The sequence below is a fragment of the Vitis vinifera genome, chromosome 19 (genome assembly GCF_030704535.1).
Source record: "Vitis vinifera cultivar Pinot Noir 40024 chromosome 19, ASM3070453v1".
Lineage (NCBI taxonomy): Eukaryota > Viridiplantae > Streptophyta > Magnoliopsida > Vitales > Vitaceae > Vitis > Vitis vinifera.
In genome coordinates this window covers 3,135,312-3,158,349 of record NC_081823.1, presented here as the reverse complement: position 1 = coordinate 3,158,349, position 23,038 = coordinate 3,135,312, and the positions used below count along the sequence as shown (strand labels likewise).

Genomic DNA, 23,038 nt, shown 5'->3' with positions numbered 1-23,038 from the left:
TGGGTGCAACGTCATGACTTGTTGTTGCACTAAGTGAGGATGGGACATGGCATGGTGCCCATCGCAACAAGAAAGGTTTCCAAGGCATGAGCTTCAGACATGAGCAAGGAGTGGTAGTGACCCTTGCCAAAGCATGTAGCCATGGGCAAGGAGCTAAGGTGTGATGCAATTCATGTGCACATGGGGCATGGGCATGGAATAAAGATAGCATGTTGCCTTGACATGAATGAGACTCGTGCAAACCAAGAGAGGGTTTGGCATGCACATGAGTTGTATATATAGATGTACGCGGCAATAGCATGAAGACTTACACTCGAAGTGGGATTGTAAAAGAATCCAAGTAGAACTAGGATGTGTACTCCTAGTCTAACAAGAAATGGGTGGTGCCACTCTATAAATAGGGAGGACTAGAGAGCCTCCTGACACAGATGTAGAGAGAGATCAAAAGGGGAAGCATGAACTCACCAATGTTATTATGGGAGTCTTGCTCTGAAGTCGTGTCTTGTATTCTTATTCAGTGAGGTCTGGTGCCCCGTAATATGGTGAGTGCCTTGTGTGGGTTCCCTTGTTTCAATCTCGTGTGGCTTTTAGAAGGTTGGCTTAGAGGGTGTCTAAGCGCCACAAGTTTTGAAGAAAAAATTGATGCTTTTTGACTCCCTTTGATTTTTTTCAACTCAGAGACCCTTGGTGTATTAACATTCTTGCCAACATTCAACAGCTAAAAATGCCATTGTTGCAGGGTGAAATAAAAGTTCAAGGGGCATTTGCATGACTAAAATTAACAATGACTAGGAATACAATTAGTGCTTTTACTATAGTGAGAATATTTGGCAGTTTTCCAGGATATCAAACACAATACAAGCCCCAAAATAAAATTTTAAAATTAATAAAAAAAAAAGTGGGGAAAAACAGAGAACATACCATTGTAAATACAGTGGTCTGTCTAAATAGGAACATTAAACATCAGGAAAAAAGAAATCATCACACATAATGACAGATGTATATGTTATTAGTATTAAATCAAAGCAAGCCATGTATGCCAGTATACCTGGTTTTTAAAACAAAAACCATACCAGATACACAAATAATTAGTGCTCTGGAATTTTGTCCTTCAAATATTTTAGAACAGCTTTGGTTCCTCTATCCAAAATTGTCCTCCGGATGCTGTAAAAAACATGTCATCATGTTAGAACAGTGTTCAATTGTTTCACTTTCAAGATACCATCATCATTATCATAGTTACTTAATTTTACTCGTTTAGAAGTTAAATGATTCTAATCAATATGTATATATATTTACACTGGTGTACACGTGTCAAAAGGCCAAATTAATCAATATGTTTTGATCATAAGGTTCCATGCAATGGTTTAAAATGGCAATGCTAGAGGAGTGAATTGTATGTTAGTGTTTAAATAAGTCCACTCTTTTCTTAGAAAGCTTTCTACAGGTCCTTTAGATTTTTATTTATTTATTTATCTGTGCTTATGCTTAGCAAGTGTTTTAGGATTTCAATAAACAATATCAATTCTGTTACCTCATACCATTTTGGTAAATCAAAGCATGAACTGTGTTCGCACCCATGCATACAAATACAATATACATGAATGAATTTTTCTGATTGGACTCCAAAAGGAGTCAAAGAAATTGATTGCCGCTTCACTTGCATACATGCCAACTGACACTATTTTCAGCAGATAAAGCTAAATCAAATTTTATGGACCCAAGACCCATTTTTGAGTCTGCTCAATTTTAATTTTAATTTATTTATTCGTTTTTATTTTTTATATATATAGGAATTTGTTAAAATAGAATGCTGCCAAGAAAGTATAGCAATGTCTCTGAAACTTTCGACTGAACCAGGTAAATGTAGAAAAACGGAATTTGTAGTGTACCTCCTCAATGGGTTTCCATCAAGTCGTAAGGCCTGTAGACTGGGTTCAAGCAATCCCTGGACAACAAACGTTCAAGATTAAACACAATGAAGTAGAACAGGAATCAATGATCATATTAAGGTAACTAATGAATAAAACCCCTTATGACAATGCTTGATAATTAGATGCAAAACAACATGATGAGAACATTAGTAGCAAAACGACTAGTTATGAGGATAAGATAGAAAAAGGTGGGGGGACAAAGACAAAGTCTCATTTATAAAAGATAAAAAGAAAAGCCTATTTATTGATCAATTTTTCATAGGCAAAGTAGAGCTTTATCAAGAAGACACCAGAAGGCAGAAAACCCAAGAAAAAGTCAATCCATACGATTAATTATGTCATGTGTCATACAAATTCAAACCAATCTCAGAACCATTTCTTTTCTATCATCCCAACAATACTTTCTGGGGCTAAAGTTGCTGTTCCCATAATCTATTTACTACAGTGAATTCCAAGAATAGATCAATGTCTAAGCCTTGATAATCAGGATAATTGTTATTCATCAGGCTCATCTTAATTACTTTTTGGATTGTTTAGGACAGCTACCGCTTTGTTAAATGGAAGGCTAAGAATATAGAAAACAATTTCCCCTTTTGGAATAGGAGAAAAGGATGTGCTTTGAGAAAGAGCATTACAATTGCTTCTTTATGGTTTCTCCCAAAAAAAAAAAAAAAAAAAACACTGAGTGCTAATAAGGAAGTTAACAGAGTTATGCAGCACCAAATTCCATAATTTTATGAACTACTATCAAGTCAAAATAACTGTAAGACTAGGATACAGACCAGTTCTGGGGGAAGTGTTGCAATGCTATTGTCAGACAAGTTAAGCTCGGTAAGAGATGTAAGATTTTTGAATCCCTGCATAACAATGACAACCCAAAAGCAGTTATAATTCCCAGGCCTGTTCATACACTGAAGACAAGAGACCTTTACAAACCACAATTATGGACTCAGGATATATTCAATAATAAACACCTTAATAGCACCAATAAAATATGAGAAATCACCAGCATGGCCACATCACACATGTATGCTGATACCAGTTCTTTTTTTACAAAAATATTACATTACCTCTGGAATCAATTGAAGGGAATTTTGGCTCAAGTCGAGGATCTGCAGTTGCTGTAAGCTCAATATATCTGATGGGACTTCACATAGCTGCATTCGCCTGTCTAATTGAACTAAAAATGTAAGATAAATGTCACAATTGGAGAAGTAACAACACAATCGATTTAGCTGCCAGACCTCAGGTAAAGTTCCTGTAACTGAGGTAAGCTAGAAAACGCTGGATTGTCCGGTAATGAAGCTGAATTACCACTTAGATCCAGAATCTGGAGCTTGGAGACAGCTTGAAATCCATCTGCTGGAATCTATTGGTGAAGCACAAAAGAACATGTTTAGACATACTAAAGACAGGAGATAAGGGAACAGTGAGAAAAATAGAAGAAAAATGTTACTAGTTTTGAGTATAGAGTCTCTGCCCTCATTTTGACCATAAATTTTATGGTTTGTTGAGATTCAAGAACAGAATGATTTTTTTTTTTCTTTTATAGGCAAATAAAAGATATATTATAAGCGCCAAAAAAAAAAGGCACCAACTACAAAAACAAACTAAAAGCTGAGATTCAAACATAATTTAGTAAAGACCTTTCAAATGATGGAGTGATTAACATGTCTACCACACTTCTCTGAGGGACCTAATGAATCCCCACACTCAATGCCAAAGCCCCAATGTGACAATGAATGAGGAAAGGATCAACAGACTCATCAGTTCATGTAAAAATAACGCACCAATTAACACTGAGGGCTTTACCAAGTCTCCTCAACTGCAACATGCTGTGTTGTAACCTTCTTCCCCAAAAAGGAGAAAAGGAAAGTGATAATTATACAGCAAGACATAAACACCAAATGCCATAGATTTCTTGGTCAGTTAAGTTATGATGACAATTAAATTTCCAAGAGATTGAGGAAGAGGACTGGTCTAGGATAGAAGAGAAAGGGGAGTCTTTAGGCTGCAAGATCAAATAAAGATTGGGGAGGTGAGTCTGAAGGTTTGATCTCCCCACCTCACATCCTCCCAAAAATGAATCTTTATTCCATCATCAACCAAATAATGAAAGTGATGTGAAAAATTACGGAAAATTCTAGGCAATTGCATACCAAGGAGAACAGCTAACCAGTTCACTATGATATTGGCATTTCTTCCATTAGAGTGTGAACCAGAGATCCTCCTAATAACCCTATGCTATAGGGCATCCCTCTCCCAACAGTCAACTCAAATTTATCCACCTACTGAATGTGAACTATCTCACTTGTACTTTTCATAAAAGCTCTTAGATATATGGGTTCCAAGAAAGTTAATGCACAAGAAGTCAACAACAGCAATGATAACAAGTTTCTTGACATAAACCTGTCCATTTCATATTGTTTAGTGCATGATTTAATTGGCATATTACCAGGCACATTGAAAATCAAATCTGGTTTACCTGTCTGAGTGGATTATTGTCCAGCTTCAAGCATGAAAGGTTAGGAAGTGACTTTAAAATTACACCTGGCCATTCTTGAATCTTGTTCCTGGATAAAATCAAAGCCTGCAATTTGGATAAATATTGAGATGGAACTATTGAAGAGGTTCAAATATTCGGACAAAATTTCTCATCAATACATTAAAAATTAAGGAAAAAAAAACAAAAAAAAAAGGAAAAGAAAAGAAAAAAAAAAGAGGAAATTTAAACCCATCTCAAGTTAACCCAGTATTGTTTAGGGATGATTTACCAAGTCTTTGGATAGTAAAATACTGACAATCAACAAAGAATGCCTTCAACTAAAAGTGATATTGTGATATCAAGGCCCCAAAATAATTATATGAAAGATTCTTGAATATAGGTCAACTAAGTAACCTGATCCCTTGTGCAAAATAGTAAAAATTATTCTCAATTCTGAAAAATCATTGAATTATTCAAAGAATTGGCAGCCAAGATTTTGTTCCATGCATTTGTATCAGGAAAAAAGTTCTTCCATATATTAATGAATACGTTGACTGGGATATTAATAGCTAGGAATCTCAGGATCCAAGAGAATCCTTAAAACATATATAAAGAGGGCAGGAGCCTCCACTGGTTTTGGGATAGGCAGTATCAGTACAAGTCAGGCCAGACAATTACAAATTGTACTTCATTTTTTGGTTATCCTCCACAATTTTGTTGCTGCAAAAACAAAGAACCAGCAGATGGTAAAAATTTACCTGGAGGGAAACACATGAGGTAAGTTCGGGTGGAAGTTCTTGAATTGAATTCCTAGAAAGATCAACTTTCACAATTTCACTCGACTCCCATACCTGTGCTGGGACAGCACTCAAACCCATACCTTCCAAAGAAAGTTCCTGAAATTACAAATATCCTGAAGTTGAACTATCCAAATAGAAGAAAAATGATGATAAAAAGTCAAATCCTAAGCTTCCCAATAGGAGAGCTGTAACTAAACAATGCAAAGAATAAACAACACGAGGCATTGAAATGTACAATGAGCAATATTCATTTGAACTGAGACAATCAACAACTGAGTGAGAAAGAACAAGTTCACATCCTCTACATATGCAACCATATATAGTTTACAGTAACGTGAGATAAGATTTCCCTAGAACTGGTGCAAAAATTGAAATGTACGAGTGGTCTACCTTTGAAGTAATAGATATTCGAGCTGCCATGGTGACTACATTCTCTTTTGCTGTAGTAGCAGCTTCAGAATCTACATCAGAAGCTTAATTTATATCATTCAAACCAAAGTAAAATTGAAAGAATCCTGAAAACTCAGTTTCATAGTCGAAAATCCTCAATGCTTAAAACAGTAGTTAAACAAAAAAGCTAGTAGGGAAAAAAAAAACCACTAATCAAGAGTCTTATTATGTTGAAAGCTTCAAAAAGGCCCTGACAGGTGAAAAATAAAAAAACACCTTCATCTGTAGAGAGTCTACTGCGCAGAAACTTCAACAAAGCAGGTGTAGGTCCAGACACCAATGAGCTGGGAGAGAATAAATATCTGTTGTGTTAACTCATAAGGCAACAAAAGTACGCACATACTCAAATATCCATACTGCACTTCAAACCTTCGAAGAGTTCGCAGAGGATTGCCAGTGAGCACAAGTTTTCGAAGAGTTGTCATCATACCTAGGCAAAGAATTATGTAGTATATATCAGATCATAGTCCTTGTACGGTAAACAAGATCATCGAACCAGCAGTTACTAAACCTTTTAAACCATGTCAAACATGGTGATTTTATTTTTTAATTTTTTTTATGAGAAACAACAATATGGTATACTGAAGTAAAATAAGTACAAAGAAGGATAAGAGATCCTCCAAAAAGTACACAAAAGGAAAGCAAGAACCTCCAAGTTTAAGAATCTACACAAATATGAGGTTCCACAACCTGTCCCATGTAGGAATATACAAAAATAATCTATCCTTACTAGCCCACTCCCTTGGAGTTACACACCAACATCCAATCAAGTTGGATTAAATTAAGGGGAACACCCTTATAAGTTGTGGAGCAAGATGCCCAAAAGGAGGCTAGGAAAAAAGATCATGTCCTAAAGACCCTCTGAGGATCTCGCCTTATCCTCAAAGATCCTAGCATTTCTCTCCCGCCACACTACCCACATCAGAGCAAGACAAGCAAGCTTCCACAACACCTTGCCTCTACTAGTGTTTCCCAATCCTCTATATGAAATACTCATCATGTTGCATATGCTCCTGGGAAGAACCCAATCCATATGAACCAAGCTAAATAGTCTGTGTCATAGCCCCAAACTCAATGGGCAATGTAAAAAAAATGTGATCTACCGTTTTGCCACTCTCCATACACAAATGACAAACATGGTGATTTTGTGTCTCTATAATTAGAATTCAATCTTAGCCAACCTGACTCCCACAGATTTTTTCCAAAGCTCAAGAGGGTTGAGAGAGGGCGACCCTCTCCCCCTTATCTATTTGTCCCAATTATGAAGGTTTTGAGTTGTTTGATTGTGAGAGCAAAGGAGGGTGGTTTCATCATTAGCTAGGGAAGAGAGAGTGAAGGGGTTGAAACTTTCATCTCCTCTTTGCGGATGATTCTCCTCTTCTGCAAGGCTAATAGTGAGCAGTTTCTCCATCTAAGATAGACACTCTTTTGATTTGAATTGGTTTTAAGGCCTACAAGTTAATCTTGATAAGAGTGAACTCATCCCAGTTGGAAATGTAATGGCTCTAAATCAATTGACTTTGTGTAGGTGCAAAAGTGGGTCTCTTCCTTCTACTTATTTGGGTTGCCTCCTAGGTGTCATGTTTAGCTCCATGGAAAAGGCAATACTTGTCAAAGTACGGAAGACTTACGATTTTTAATAGTGCTTTTCCAGCTACCAGTCTATCTTTGTATTCCTTTGTGATCCCTAGCACAGAGAGCAAAAGACTAGAGAACTACCATGGAACTTTCTTCATGTGTGCTCAGTCTCTGGAGAGAAAAATCAACTTGGTGAAGTAGTCTTCCATTTGTTTGGAGAAAGTTAAGGATATGTTTACTCAACATGGCTATACCAGGCAAGTGGTTGTGGAAGTTTCTTTGGGGAGTAGCATAATCTTTGAAGAAGAGTCACATTGGCAAGGTTTGGGAGGTAAGAGAGGGTGGTTGTTGTTCTAGGGTGCAAAGGGAGACTTGTTTGGCCTTAGGTGCCTTGCATACATCATGTATACTTTTGCTCGCCCTTTTGGTAGGTCCTTTTGATATGATTGTTTTTACCTATCAAAAAGGGTGCAAAGGGAGACTTATGGGATGGGTCTCTAGAAAGCTATAAGCAGGGTTAAGAAGTGATAAAAGGACGGGAGAATGCTTCCTTTATGTTTATTTTGGTGTCCATGGAAAGAGAGAAATAGAAGGTCACTTGAAAGCCTCAAGTAGCATTATAGTTGGCCCTTAAATATCACTTCCTCAAGACTTTTTTACTAGTGATCTAGTGGAGATGGCAGGAGAGGAACTCACTCTTTGTTTCTAGACTTCATCAATTGTTCCCAAATGAAGTAGGTTGTGTTTGGCAGCCTACTTCATTTACAAACAATTGATGAAGTTAAGATCACATTCTCCTTCACTGCAATGAAGAAAGGGTACTATGGCAGTTTCTGTTCCCTTTGCTCGGCATTGCATGGGTCCTTCCTTCTACAGTCAAAGAGACTTTTTTAAGTTGGCATGGCTCCTTTGTGGGAAGAAAACATAGAAGGTTTGAAGAGCCACTCCCAATGCATTTTTTGGTCAATTTGGAAGGAAATGAATCAAAATTATTCGAAGCAAGAAGCAGTCGATTCAAGTGCTAAAATGCTCTTTCCTTAGCAATGTTATGTCATGGATTAGCTCGTTTGTAGAGGGTTCAATACCTTTAATTGATTTTGTTGATTGGGTGGGATCCAATTGAGGGAGGAGTATTTCTGTTTTGTACCCATTGTATACGTCTTGTATGCTTTGGTGTATCTTCTTTTTTTATATTTATAAAATTTTCTTGCTTACCAAAAAAAAGAAGGAATTAGGTTATGTTTGCCATTTGTATTTTCTTTTCTTTTCTTTGTGCCTTCGGAGGCACTTTGTATATATTTATGGACTTTGGTTGCACTATCCTTTTTGTTAGGCACTTCTTATAATAGTTAATTTGCCTATCAAAAAAAGATGAATTGACCATTGTGGTGTGGATCCATTTCAAAGGTTGAAAAAGAAGTATGCCCATTCTTTTAATGGGGACATGCTTTCTAACAGAATTCTATGATAAAAAAGATGATAACAAAGACAAGTACAAGATTAAGATACACTTATAAAGTACCAATCACTAAGAGCAAAGGTTTTTTGCAACTCGTCCAAGTAGTAATAGCCTATCAAAAAAAGGTGAACAAAGGTATAGTGTTGGTCTAACCACCAAAGAAGCTAAAAGTCTAACAAGTCTTGGAAAATAGTAATTAATAGCATATCTCATTTGTTAAGTGAAAGTTTTCTTTTTCATTGTCAGATAAGAGGTGATTTCTTGCTCATTCTAATAACAGAAGTGCCCATTTCATGTTTGACTCATGTAATGGGCAGAGACCTTGGTAGTTATAGCCCCATTTATTAGGCAGTCCTTTGCCTTCACATTTTCATAGAGGAAATTATCTGCCCCTTGATCAGGTCATGGGTGTAATCCTTCTGTTGGCTCGAAAGCTAAACAGATAGGCAGCTATGTAGCACAAATATGGACACAGGACACAAAAAGACAGGGATATGCAGATAGGGAAAATGCTGAAACAGTAGGAAGCAGATATAATGAGGATATGAAAACATATTAATATGTATCTTTATATATACATCTGATATATACATTAATTTAAGCAATTTATCTAAATCTCTACATTAACAATTGCTCAATTTGGAAAGAAGAAGCTCCTCAAATATAGTAAATACTATTATACCACATGCATTGCTCCTCTCTGATAGAAATTTTCTCTTTACGTCTATATTCTTTTGCCTTATGGAAGATGAAATTCCATCAATTTGGCTGCCGAACTTTTGATTGGTATAGGTCATTTGTGCGGTTGGAAAAAAATATTTTAAAAGTGTCCACTGAATATCAGAGGAGTAGTATCCAACACGGTACTGTTCCAACTCATACATGCCTCCTATTTAAAAGTGTTCATGCTCCATGGATGTGCAGATAGCACACCAGTAAAGGTTTTTCTCAGACATATTTATATGGAGAGCTTTTCAGATTGCACCCAGACTCAACTGGCCAAGAATATAATCTCAATGAATTGTGGAATGATATGATTCTTATAATCCCTGGCCAGAACAGAGGTTAATCTCCATGGATATGTCTTTCCTGGAATATGTTTTGCAATTGGTTTCTGATGTTAGGCCAATTAAAGTGAAATTCTGATTCCCCTTCATTTTTTAAAAGCTTGAGAAACAAGCAAGGAAGAGTGCTTTAGAACATCAAGCACCCATTCTTCCTCAAATAAAATCAGAACTAAATTCAATATCATTTTTTGTGAATAGAATTTGCTAACTTTACCAATCTCAGGGGGCAAGCCAGACAATGAATTATTTGACAAATCTAGGACTTGAAGACGGAGCTTGCATGCCTCCACAGGATACTCCTTTAACTGCATGCATAAATAATTAGCATCTAAGTCAGAATTTAATGATCAAGTTCCCAAGTATTTCCATTAAGTTCAAAGGAAAGAGACATGAGCAGACAAAATACGATGAAACCACAAAGAAAATAACATAAGAAGCAGGAATGATGGTTTGCTTCTGCAAGGGAATTCAAGAATGGTTAGATGGATTAAAGAAGAAGCAAGTTAAAATCTCACTGTTTGCAAGCAGTCATCTTCATTTACATACTAAAATGTGACCAGATAATTGAAATATTAGCATCTGTAAGATTGTATACCCATGACTTCTATTGATGCTCAATTGAGCAATCCCATGGGCACATTGGGTAACTATATTAACAGAGTGAAAAAAAGTGCTCAAGCAGATAACAAGTGACTTCAGCCCTTTAGTTTTTCCCTGCAATTAAAATTTTGCGGGAAGAATGTGCAGCTGAAGGTTGGGAGGGAAATAGACTTATGCAAAAGTGCTAACTAGTTCATGGCAGACTAAAAGTGATCAAAGAGAATAGTTGTTGACTTTAACAAAGAAAAAAAAATCTTATGCTTAAGAACATTGGTAATCTGGATGATACCTGTTAGGTATGCAACAATGCTGCTCCAATTGAAAAATGATTTTGAGATGAGTGTGTAAGGCTGGATATGGTTAGACACCAGTATGAGTCTTAGGATGAGCCAAGGCATTGAAATGAGTGGTTGGTTTTATATTTATGTTCTTGAACTAACAGGTTTGCATTGATGCTTCCGTTGTCGCAACAATTGGTATCAAAGCACAGGATAAAGCTTTGTCAAAGAACACGAGAACACAACACACAAAAGAATAACAAAGAAATTTAAGTTAAACGTGGAGTCAATTGTTCTCTCATCAGAATGTGAAACAAAAAGCGTGTAGATGTGACACAAAAAGTGTGTATCAAGAGAAATGTGACTCAAATGTAATTTGATCCAAGAAGGAGATCTTTGGAAAATGTCTTAAATTCCCAATTAGCATATATTCCTTTTTGTAAAGAATGTATTATATAGAATATTCCTATATTGATATGCCATTATAATGTTAGATTTCCTTATTGAATAAAGAAACACAGTCTCTTTAACCCCTCCCTATACACGATCTATAGCCACTTCTCAAAAACCTTAAGACCTAATTTTTGCTTTCAGTGTTTCCGTTTGTTTGTTTGTCAATTCATCTTAAACTCTCAAGTCTTCATCAATGAGAGTGAAACCATCCAAGGCTGACAAGAATATCACTTAGGATCAGAAGTTGTGCCAACTTTTAGATGAGTATAGTCAGATTTCGATCATGGATGCAGACAATGTTGGATCAAACCCGTTGTAGAACATTGGTAGGGGTCTACGTGGAGACTCTTGTGGTTTTGATGAACAAGAACACCATGATGAAGCACTCCATTAGGCTTTCACGTTGAGAAGATTGGGAACAAGACTTTCCTCAATCTCATTCCTCTTCTTGTGGGTAATGTGGGTCTGGTTTTCACAAAGGGTGATTTAGAAGTGGTCAGCTAAGTGGTTGCCAAGTACAAGTTTGGAGCTTTTGCTCGTGTTGGATTAGGTGCTCCTATTGATCTCATTTTCCAACCTAGTAACACAAACTCGACCCTTCCTCAACCTCTTTCTTCCAAGTGCTTAACATTCCTACTAAGATTAACAACCAGTATCAGAGCTAGGTTATGGGTTTGGGTCACAGGAGCTGCATATTAGGGAGGGGTTGTTAGGTATGCAACAATCCTGCTCCATGGAAAAAAAATGATGGTTGAAAACTGATTTTAGGATGAGTGTGTAACGCTGGAGATGGTTAGGCACCAATATAAGCCTTGCAATTAGTCAAGGCCCTGAGATGGTTGTGTTGCTCGGGATGGATCAAGCTTCACTGTATACCTCCAAATAGTTAAGCCTAAGATGAGTGTCAATAAATGTAACATCAAACCACATAAAAAGGATTAGCTTAAAGTCACTGACAACCAATTGGTTTTCAGATGAGATGGCTAAGCCATCATAACACTATCAAAGCTCAGGGCCAAACAACATAGGAACAAGTGCCTCAAAACTTTAAAGATAAAATAAAATAAAAAGGCGCACAGTGTGAGATAACTAAGATAAGAAGAAATAACATGTAGGACAAATCACTCAAAGAGGGTATATCCGAAGTCTTAGAAGAATTTGACACTGGTAGGATAAATTTTGTACTTAAACTGAACATAGAATGTCTACCCACCTGGTTTGAGTGAAGATCTAATGTCCCTAAAAGAGAAAGTGCCCCAATCTCTGCTGTTAGCGAAGACAACACATTATTCCTGAAACTTGAAGCCACAACAACCCGATGAATATCAAATATAAAAAGATTTAAAATGAAAGAAAATCTACGTACACCAGACACTCCCAATTATCTAAATGTTTTTTGCAACAAGGAATGAGAATATGACCCCATATAGAACTCTGCAAGGGAACAGCAGCCCTTTATTGATGCTGGTATTGATGAAATTCCTGCAGAACTCAGATGCACACGTTTCATTGGAAGAGTTGAGAGAAAATAGTTCAGGTAAAAGAGTATACTTAAAAACCACTATTACTTCCTCTAAAACTTTACATACATACTGGAAAAACCTTGTAGAGACTAGGTTCACTCACTGTTCTGATGAAAGTCAAGACGAATGAGACGTGAAAGCCTTCCAATATTCTCTGGCAAGCCAGTCAACAAGTTTCTTGCTGTGAAAATTGCAAGCAAACACAGTTTTGAGAATACTTTAAGTATATTTAAACAAAGAATCAGATATTGGTGGCATCAGATAAAGGACTATTTACATGCATTAAGTTCTGTAAGAAGGACCCATGATGCAATCATGTTCTCAGATAGCATTGTTAACTTGTTCCCCTGGTACAGACAAACGATATGTTACCCACTGGAAGTCCCAGAAATGTCAACCACAATTACCATTTGGTAGAATAACGAACCAAACAACCATCATTAAGTATTCTTTAAAAAAAATTTTAAAAAAAAAATGCTAATACCTCCACATCTAGTTTGATTAACTTTAAACAGTGAGCCAGATCTTCAGGTAAGCTGGTAATACAATTGTTTGATGCCTGGAGGAAAAAGTTATCATAAGCTACATAAGAGGCTTCATTATCGCAGTCCACATGCAATGCTAATACATGAAAAAGAGAATGTTTCTATTTTTCAAGTTTTGTTTCATCAAGACTTAGCATAGCATATCATGGAATTTTTTTTTTCTTGATAAGTAAAAGCAATTGTATTAAAAGTGGCTAAAGAAGAACACCCGAAAGTATACATGATGTATACAACGCATTAAAGCCAAGAGAAGAAAAGGGAAACACAAAGATCATCACCTTACTTACATCCCGACCAATCAATGAAATCAAATAAAGAACCTACATGCACCCTGACCCATTCCAAAAAATGGTACAAAAGGATCGTAAAATAGCTTGATTCGCCAATTTGGTGTCTTTAAGGCTCTTCTGTTTCACTCCTTCCATAAGATCCAAAATAAGCATAAAGGAGCTGCATTCCATGCCTTTTTCCCAACAAAAGAGTCATGCCAACTAAGTATGGTTTCCTTAATTGAAGAAGGCATAACCCACTGGACACCAAAAAGAGCAAAAATAAGCTGCCAAATCATGGCTGCCTTGGGACAGTGAAAATGCAAATTTTTTTGCTGATTTCTCTTCCACTTTACACAAATAGCACCTGTTTGGTAAAAAGTAGCTCCTTTTTAGTTGACCTAGAGTTAGAATTCTCCCCCGAATAGCCTCCCAAGCAAAAAAGCTAACCTTATTCGGTGCCCAAGGGTTCCAAACCATGCCTGAAGGGAACATTCTAGCATTGCAAAGAGCTAGGGAGGAGTAAAAGGACTTAACAATAAAGAGGCCTTTCTTTGAAGCTCACCAAGACATGACATCCTCATTGTCCCTTCTAAGCACTTGTCCATGCAACCTTCTAAAAAGAGTTTTCACCTCTCTCACTTCACAATCATTGTCATGACCATACATAATGACCATAGAGCAAGACTTGACATGGGTAATGACCATAGAGATAGGTTTTGGCATGGCATGTGGGTTTTTTTTAATAGTCAAGCAAAAAAATATATTAATAGTGCCTAACAAAAAATGGCAAAGGGACACATGGAGCATACAAAGGTCACTAGATGACATAGAAAAGGAGAAGAAAAACAAAAAATGTCCCCTCCCATCAAGCAACACCTTACCAATCAATGAAATCCAATATAAACACTCTTGGTGTTGTAAGGATCCCTTAAAGCACTTCTTTTCAGAGCTCTTAAACATGATGGTCTAGAAAGATGCTTGGGTGACAGATTTTTGAGATGGAAATTTTTGTAATCACTAATAGAGCCAAAAACTTGCATTACACGGGGCAATATTTAACAAAACAGGATATTTTGAACTAATAATAAAGGCAAAATCTCATATTGACATATGCCCCATAATCTAATACATCAAGAACTCATTTACATGTTTATATTTTCATAAGCATTCAATATTCAATAAGGCTGTCACATACAATATCAAATTTTATAATTTCAACAAATAATTGTTAAATTAAATTTCAACAAATGCCAAAATCACCAAATTTGACATTTCAACAAAAGCCAACGTCATCACTGAGGATTCTAATCCTATCTTTATTTAGAAATTAATAATCATCATCATAATCATAGTCATAATCATAATCATAATAATAATAAAGAGCATTCATAGATAATAAACTATTTAAAGAACATTATAATTTATAAAAAAATGAAAAATTAAAAATAAATAAATAAAACAACACGGACTTACCTTGTAACTTTTTTGTTCTTTGATTTTTTTATTCTTTCAAGAAAACTTAGTGATTTTTTCTTTTCTTTCTTTTTTCTTTTTAGAAAAAAATTAATTTTCCCTTTTTATTTTTTCTAGAATCAAGCCTACCAAAGAAATATGGATGCATGCCCTCACCACCATTGGTTAAAATTCTAGATTCAAAAGGAACATTTTAGATACTTTTTATGTAGTTATTTTGGAGGGTTCTGCATCCTTCTTTTGTAATTATTCTTACTTAACTTAATATATTATATTGTTGTTTCTCATCACAAAAAAAAAAAAAAAAAAAACCTAGATAAGGAAAAGCTACCCCTGAATCCTTGTTGCTTCTTTTAAATCCTTAATCAATGTCAAGTGATGTAAAGTTGGAAAAATGGTAGAAAGGCTTATTGTCCATTGGTTCAAACTACTCATCCCTTGTCTCTAAGGAGCCCATCTCTTTTCCCGCTAAGCTAATTTGGAACTTTAAAGTGCCTTCTAAGGTGGATTTTTTTTTTTTTTCTTTTAGGAAGCAATCATGTAGAAAATCTTGACTTTAGACCAGCTTATTAAGAGAAGATTGAATTTGGTCTATAGATGTTATCTATGAAAAGAGATACCCATTTTTGTTATGAGTCTTGTATTGGAACCAAACAAAAGGTTGTTTGGAGTTTAATCCCAAAAGTTTATTTGGAGTTTCATCCCAAGCGGAGCAAATAAAAATCGCCTCTTGAAGACCCAAGCAAGGCGGCTTCAAAGAGGCAATACATAGGCAATCGCCTTGGGATAAAGTGCAAGGCAAAGAGGCAGTCATCTTTGACCATGGGTTAAGATTAAACTTAAACTGTAATTAAACTCAATCTAACATTGGATTAAACAGAGTGTAAGATAAAATATAATATTATTAATCATAGTAATAACAAGATGGAGGGTTATCAATCTAGTCTTGATGGAAGTGATGACAATTTTAATTTCAAATATGATTAATGATGATGATGCCAAAAGCTTCTCTAGATTGTTCATTCTCTTATTTTGTTTTTTATTTTAATTTTTAGATGTCTAGAAAACTAAAATACACATTTGGACAAGATGGTTTCTCTAAACAATGTGATGTTTCTTATAATGTGGGGTATACTATTGACCAATTTAAATAATTATTAATTCCTTGTTAATTTTATAAGACACTGTGAGGGATGAAAAATTAATTGTGTTGATTGTTGAAGACGATGCTTATATTGGTTAAGTATCGAATAGGTGAATATGCTTATATTTTTTATTGTCTTACTATAGTCAGGCTATCTCTTTCCACCTTAGACTAAGAGGAGTGTTATCACCTTTTGCTTTGACAACACACACACACACACACACACATATCTATATATATAAATAAATTATCACTTGGAATGAGCATTACAAAAGAACATTTGACGCATGGTTCTTAAAAGAGCACTTTGTCTGCTTCACTTTTCCTTTCTAAACATTTGAAATTTGAACACCTAGTTATAGCATGCCTTGTTGGAGAGGAGGTGAGCCTCATTTACTTCACTTTTCCTTTTTAAACATTTTTTTATTGAAAAATATAAATTAAAATTCATAATTTTTCATTGTTTTTTTATTGAATGCTTTTTCTAAATGTTTGGAATTTTAAGTCTTTTTTTTTTCTTGGATTTGATTTTAGATCATATTTTATAAAATTGATACTCATCCTAAGTTATGTTTCACTTTACTCAAGTATGCACCTTATTTTATGCTTTATTCCGAAGTCTTAGGAGACTTTTGCAGTAAAGGTGCACTTTGTGCCTCTTGAAACTATGATTTGAAGTAATGAAGGAATCATGCATGAAGTGGAAAGATTTGGTTCTAAAGTCTTTATTTTTATGGTCGGGAGAGGATTTTGGTTCTCATACGTTATCTTTTTTGAATTTCATAGACAACATGGAGATTAGTCAACTTAACAATGGTGTTTGTTAGCATTTAGTGTATTGCCTATATACATTGTTGCACTTAGGTTGCTTGACACACCTCCTCCCCTTCTTTTGTTGGGCACCTCTAAACATATTTTGTTTGTTTGCCTATCAAATAATTATATAATAATAATAGAAATGTTGATATTAGGTTTTATTACAATTGCAACAGCATCAAGGCAAACCCACTCAATTTATCATACCTTTAAGATATTGCACACTAGGAAGCAAACTCACTAGAGCCGTGATACCAAATACTCAATCCTTGTTTCTCTAGACACTTGAATGATTGGGAGCTAGATAACATTGAGATCTTTCTTTGAAGGTTGCAAGAAAGGTCCGTGAAAAGGGGAGAGAAAGATAGAACTATTTGGATGGACTCAAAGAAGGCGGTCTTCTCAATCAAATTTTCATATTCCATCCTGCAGTCGGGGCATAAAATTCCTTTTCCTATTGGCATAATTTGAAATTCTCAGGTCTCATTAAAAGCAATTTTTTTTTTTTTTTTGCTTTGAAAGCTAGCTGGAAAAAGGTGTTGAGGTTTTAGATCAGCTTGAAAAGAAAAGGTGGTCATTGGCGAACATGTCTTCTAAGGAATTGGAATGGGTGGCAATGGAAAGGGCAATTTTTTGGAGGTAGGTTGTTTGTGGTAAATATTGGGACGTTGAAGGGGGTTGGTTGGTATTCTAAATAAGTAAGAGATGTGCACAGGGTTGGGCCATGGAAAGTTATAAGGAGATTGGAGGAGTTTGTTAACAGTGGAGTTTTCTTCTCTATAGGCAATGGGAGGAGGGTAAAGTTTTGGAAGGATACTTGGTGAGGGCATGGGTCTTTGAGAGTTTCTTTTCCCTCCTTATTTATCATAACTAGCTCAAAAGAGGCGTAAGTGGCAGATTTGTTGTCTCAATCAGGTGAGAGGGGTGTTTGGACTCATAGATTCTCCAGGCGTTTGAATGATTGAGAGATTGAGGGTGTGGAGCCTTTTTTGTCTAGACTACAAGATAAAGTGGTGAATGGGGAAGGAGGGGATAAGGTGATTTGGTTGGAGACAAAAAGTGGAACTTTCTTTGTTAAGTCTCTTTACTCTATTCTAAAGCCTAGGAGATTAGGCCTTTTCCAGTAGGGGTTGTTTGGAATGCGCGGGTTCCTCCTAAGGTAAGTTTTTTTTTGCTTTAGAGGTGTCTTGGGGAAAAGCTTTGACCGTAGATGAGCTTCATAGGAAAAAGTGGATGTTAGCTAATGAATGTTTTTTTTTTTGCCACATCCAGGAGGATTCAATGGACCCCACATTCTGTTACATTGTGACAAGACAAGGATTTTGTTTTCCACTCATAGTTTTAAAAAGTTCAAGGTGCACCAAGGTGCAAATTCCTCCTAGAGCCTAAGGCACAAACGCAACTAAAGCGCAGACGCAACTAAGACGCAAACGCAACTAAGGTGCAAGTTTTAGTGAAGTTAGGAGTACCCTAGTTTACACATATAATTTTATATAATACACCCGAAAAGGTACCTTCTTCTACTCAATGGTTTCTTCTTCTTCTGCATGCATGAGACAAGAAGCCCAAATTTGGGCTAAGCCTTTTTTTTTTTTTGGAGGGGTCATAAGTGGTTGGGCCCTTTTTTTAGCCCTAATCTAGGCTAGGCCTTTTTTTAAAGAGAAATGAGCCAAAACGACGTTGTTTTGGCCCCTTTCTCTTTAAAATATGTTGCAGCTCAAAACACTACGTTTTGAACCAACAAAAAAAAAAAAAAAAAAAACCCAAATTAAGGCTCCCAACTCCGCCTTTGCAACATATTCATGATTTGTGGAGGAAGAAAAAGAAAAATAAGAAGCAAAATAAGAAAAAGCATACCTTTTTGGGGCTTTGCACCTAGTCAAAGGTGAGTACCTTGCACGCCTAAGTTGTGCCTCATTCAATAGGCGTCGCCTGGAGTAAGGTGAGGCATTGACTGTTCGCGTCATGCCGCCTTGCGCCTAGGCACGCCTAAAACACACCTTTCACAACTATGTTTCCACTTGACACCAAAAAAGGAAATCAAAAGCCGCAACAAAATCCTTTGTGCCTCTTTTGAACAATTTCGAAGGAGAAAAGGCTCAAAACCGTGTTTCTTTGTAACTTATTATCATGGACCAACTTGTATATAGTTGAAGGACCAATGTCCTTATTTAACTTCATTGATCGATTGAGTTCTTATTAAGGGAGGGGACAATTTTTTGTTTTCCCTCATCATTTTTTTTACACCTTTTGGTGATCATTGTATACATTATGTTTACTTTGGAGTGCCCTTTTTAGCGCCTTACTAATATTATTTGCATTTACCTATCAAAAAAATTAGCAAACATGTCTTCTTTGCAAAACAAATAAGAATCAATTGATTACATCCTCTTACACTATGCCAAAGTAAGGGAATTATGGCAATTGTTGCTCTCAATTTTTTGGCATTGTATGAGTGCTTCCTTTTTCAATTAGGAAAAAAATTTTAAGTTAGCATGACTCTTTTGGGAGAAAAAAAACACAAGAAGATTTGGATAGTCAGTCCCTAGGTATTTTTTAGACAATTTGGAAGAAAATGAATCAAAGATCGTTCGGAAGTGAGGAGCAATTGACTCAATTGCTAAAGTGCTCTCTTCTTAGAAGTCTAGTGTCCTGGGTTAGCATGTATATAGAAAAAGGCTCAATGTCTTTAATTGATTTTGTAGATTAAGTGAGATCTACCTGATTAAGGGAGTAGTTTTTGTGTTCTATCTCTGTTTGGAAAATCCTTTTAATACCCATTATATACATCCTATGCACCTTAGTGTGTAGTCTCTCTTTGAATTTTATAATATATTCTTGCTTACTTGTCAAAAAAAAGTGCTCCATAGGTATGGTAATCCAAACAAAACATGATTTATATATAAATACATCTAGAAATCTGGAATTGAAAGGTTGAAAATAACAACAATCACATGCTAAGTCTTGGCCTTACTCAAAGTTGTTGGACATACAATCTATCATGGTAAGTGTTACCTTGAGTTCTAATAAATTTGAACATCTTCCGAGGGAATTTGGGAGATCCTTAAGTTTGTTGTTTGAACAGTCAAGCCTGAAGAGATCACATTGAAACTGAAGAAATCAAACACTGAAAGGAAACATATTCAACTCTTATGTTCACAAAATAACAAAACTAAATACAACATTTTTTTTATTAAAAGCAAACTGCCCATTGATATGAAGTTCAAGTACAAGAGAATGATCAGAAATCCTTCCAAAAATACAAAGGATAATTTTGTTTTCTTTAAACAGGAACAACAAAAGGGGGGGAATATCTATCAAGAACAACAAGATGGTTGTAAAGATCTAGGATTAAACAAGAACACGTACAAAAGATAACAATAATATACAAATTATGGGGGGAAATCCCCTAACAAAGAAACCGTATGCTTGGCTATGCATTTTGCTGGTCAATCAACATCATTAACTAAAGTGGGGACCAAAAGAAGGACCAAACAAGTTGCTAGCTAGATCTAGGAAAGCACTAAATTACTAATCAGTGGCACACTAAAGTGTTCTACCCTTGCAAATTCAGTTGTCCACTTAGTACCAATTTGTTTGTGCAAAGGCATATTTCTCCATCATTCTTCCGTGAGGATAAATATAGTTCATTAAGCACTTGTTTACTTCAGGGTGCAGCACATGCACCAATATAATCACAGATGCATAGAACCAAACCAGGAAAAGGAAAACAAGAAAACCTACTTGACAAGAGAAGTTGCTGATCCGATCACTTCAGGAATATCAACAATTGAGTTTTGTGACAAATCCAATGATTTTAGCATGGGGAGCCTGTCAATCGAGTGCAAAAAACTCATACATCAAGAGAAAGAGGAGAAAACAAATTCAAACAGAATTAACAACTAAAAGGCTTGAACAACATACTCTCCAATAGCAGCTGGAAGGTGGACAAGCTTGTTGTTACTAAGATTCAACACAGACAACAGGGATAAATTTTTCAAGTCTTCTCTCAATGATTCGATATCATTATGGGCCAAAATAAGCTTTTGTAATTCCACAGCCTGGAAACACAAAACAGAGTCCCTTCAGTCAGCAGTATGCCCATCGTAGAATCAAATGCAGCTTCATCCACGATATAATTTAGAAGCCGATAATTGATAAAGCAGGTCAGAAAAGGTATGAAGAATACCTCCCACCACTTTTCCCCCTCCCCGATTGCATCCAGACTTCTGTATACCTCATCGGGCACTTCCCTAAAATACAGTGAGACAAAAGGACAGCAATTGATTACATCACACATTCACTTACATGTATGATAACATGCACATATATGGAAGCCAAATCTGACCATCTGAAGTTGAGTTTTCTTTTTTCTTACATTGTAAACATCAAATTTACTTTCTTCTATTTTCTAAGTAACCAAAGAAAAGGTAGAACAAAAAATACGGTGCGCCTCAACATTGAAAAAAAAAAATCAAAATTTAATAAATCAAAAAAGAAATGCATTTCTTATTAATAAACGATTCACTTCTGACTTCTGACAATTCCATACATTTTAGTCCCAGTTTGATTGCAGAGAAATGTGAGAAACCTAAAATCTGTACCTAAACCTAACTCGCTAAAGTTAATCCTCTGTTGGTGCTACTTCTAACTGCGAGAGACAACTGAAAGAAAAAAGTGCGCAGATTGGAGCACTTCATATTCTCGTTTGAGTCTGCTTGGTTGCCGAGAAAACATAGGAAAGATGAAATCGGTACCTGAGAGCGCGATTGGATAGGTTGAGTGAACCAGAGGCTCGTGCAGCTTTGAGCGCCCGCTCCATGGTGGCATCGGGTAGTCGGATCTCGCGTGTTTTCAAAAGTGGTGAATGTTGGAAGAAGTAGATCCTCTCCTATGGAAATCCCCCAGTTAGTTCAGTAGCTTGTCCATTTCTTGACATTTACGTTAGGGTCAACTGTGGCCCCCAGAGCTAACGTGTATTTTTATTTCTTGATGGGAAATACGAAAGGCTTGTTAGTAGACGGGTCCATTAGTACCAACTACCAACTCATTAACCCTGTATAATGTATCAAAAAATCTTAAGGAGGTGAACGCGTGTCTTTTCCAGTCATGAGTCTCGTGTTTATACCTCTCTTTCATAGTTCAATGCTTAAAGTGTCTAAAATTGTGCAGTGAAAAGGCATGTGGACCGTAAAACTGGTAAATCCGTTATTACCGTATGTTTGGTTACTAGATATCATTTCATAAGATATCATATCTTATTATTAGATCGAATATACATATTCTAAGATATGAGTTCGATATGATATCTTTAAATATACATGTCCTATTCACATAATATTTTAAGGTAATATTTATAATAAAATATATTATATTATATTTAATTTATGAAATAATATAAAATATATGTTATTTTTAATATTTAAAATAAAAATTATATTATATTCAAATATTTTTTATTTAAAAAATAAAAATTTTGTTATATTTAACGATATTCATGACTAAAATATTTAAACTTTATAAATAAATTTTTTATATTATGTTATTTAATATATAAAAATAATTTATATGTCATATATTAATATTTATTTTATAAATATTTTTTTAGTTTTTCTTTTTGAAATGTAAATTTAATTTATAATAAAAAAATTATTTTTTTAAATGAGTATATTAACAAATAAAAAATTGATAATAAATAAATAGATTTTTTACATATGGGATATGTATATATCATGTGAAATTGATAAAAAAAAAAGATAATATATCATATTACTTATCTTATCTTATATTTAATTGAATATAAAATAAAATAAGTGATGAAATAACTTATTTTATCATAGTACCAATCAAATATGGGATATAATATAATATAATATATTATATTTTATTTCATCTCATATTATATGAACCAAACATGACTTTAGGGTTCTAAATTTAGTTGATAGTTAATTGGTATTTTTTTTGCCAAGTTGGAGTGAGTTGAGTGAGTTTTCCTTCCGGGGGGGTGGGTTTGCATTTCTTCCAATTTCATCATTGTCAAATCCACTCCAATATTATTTGTCTAAACACCGATTCAAACTTAACCCTGGCTCAATGCATGTCTATTTCTTTTACATGAAGAACGAGAGTACTTATTCCTTATCCTCTTTTAAGAGGTTCTC

The 23,038-nt window shown here is 35.3% G+C and overlaps 1 protein-coding gene across 4 annotated transcripts; it reads right to left on the bottom strand.

Moving 5' to 3' along the window:
• Positions 1–899: 899 nt before the first annotated feature.
• On the bottom strand, positions 900–21,798 carry LOC100252026 (plant intracellular Ras-group-related LRR protein 6). Of its 4 annotated transcripts, none has more exons than XM_010645903.3 (21): positions 21,635–21,798; positions 21,067–21,130; positions 20,802–20,938; positions 20,622–20,708; positions 19,893–19,968; positions 13,112–13,186; positions 12,905–12,974; positions 12,731–12,808; positions 12,526–12,586; positions 12,318–12,396; positions 9,988–10,078; positions 6,039–6,099; positions 5,886–5,953; positions 5,610–5,680; positions 5,178–5,315; positions 4,420–4,524; positions 3,249–3,303; positions 3,005–3,114; positions 2,717–2,791; positions 1,893–1,948; positions 900–1,164 (listed from the first exon to the last, which is right to left on the bottom strand). In XM_010645903.3, the coding sequence occupies exons 1-21, from the start codon at positions 21,697–21,699 to the stop codon at positions 1,089–1,091; spliced, it is 1,698 nt and encodes a 565-aa protein (XP_010644205.1). In that variant the 5' UTR covers positions 21,700–21,798; the 3' UTR covers positions 900–1,088. The 4 variants fall into 4 exon arrangements, with proteins under 4 accessions (XP_010644205.1, XP_010644206.1, XP_003634682.1 ...); XM_010645904.3 differs by having other exon boundaries at positions 3,005–3,105; XM_003634634.4 differs by having other exon boundaries at positions 3,005–3,101; positions 3,179–3,303; positions 21,635–21,796.
• Between the last annotated feature and the right edge of the window lie 1,240 nt (positions 21,799–23,038).

Coding starts and splice junctions, on each gene's coding strand:
- LOC100252026 (XM_003634634.4), bottom strand. CDS start 21,699: ATGGAGCGGGCGCTCAAAGCTGCACGAGCCTCTGGTTCACTCAACCTA. Junction 21,131..21,634: donor CTATCCAATCGCGCTCTCAG/GTACCGATTTCA, acceptor ACTGTATTTTAG/GGAAGTGCCCGATGAGGTAT. Junction 12,587..12,730: donor TCTTGACTTTCATCAGAACA/GTGAGTGAACCT, acceptor TGAGTTCTGCAG/GAATTTCATCAATACCAGCA.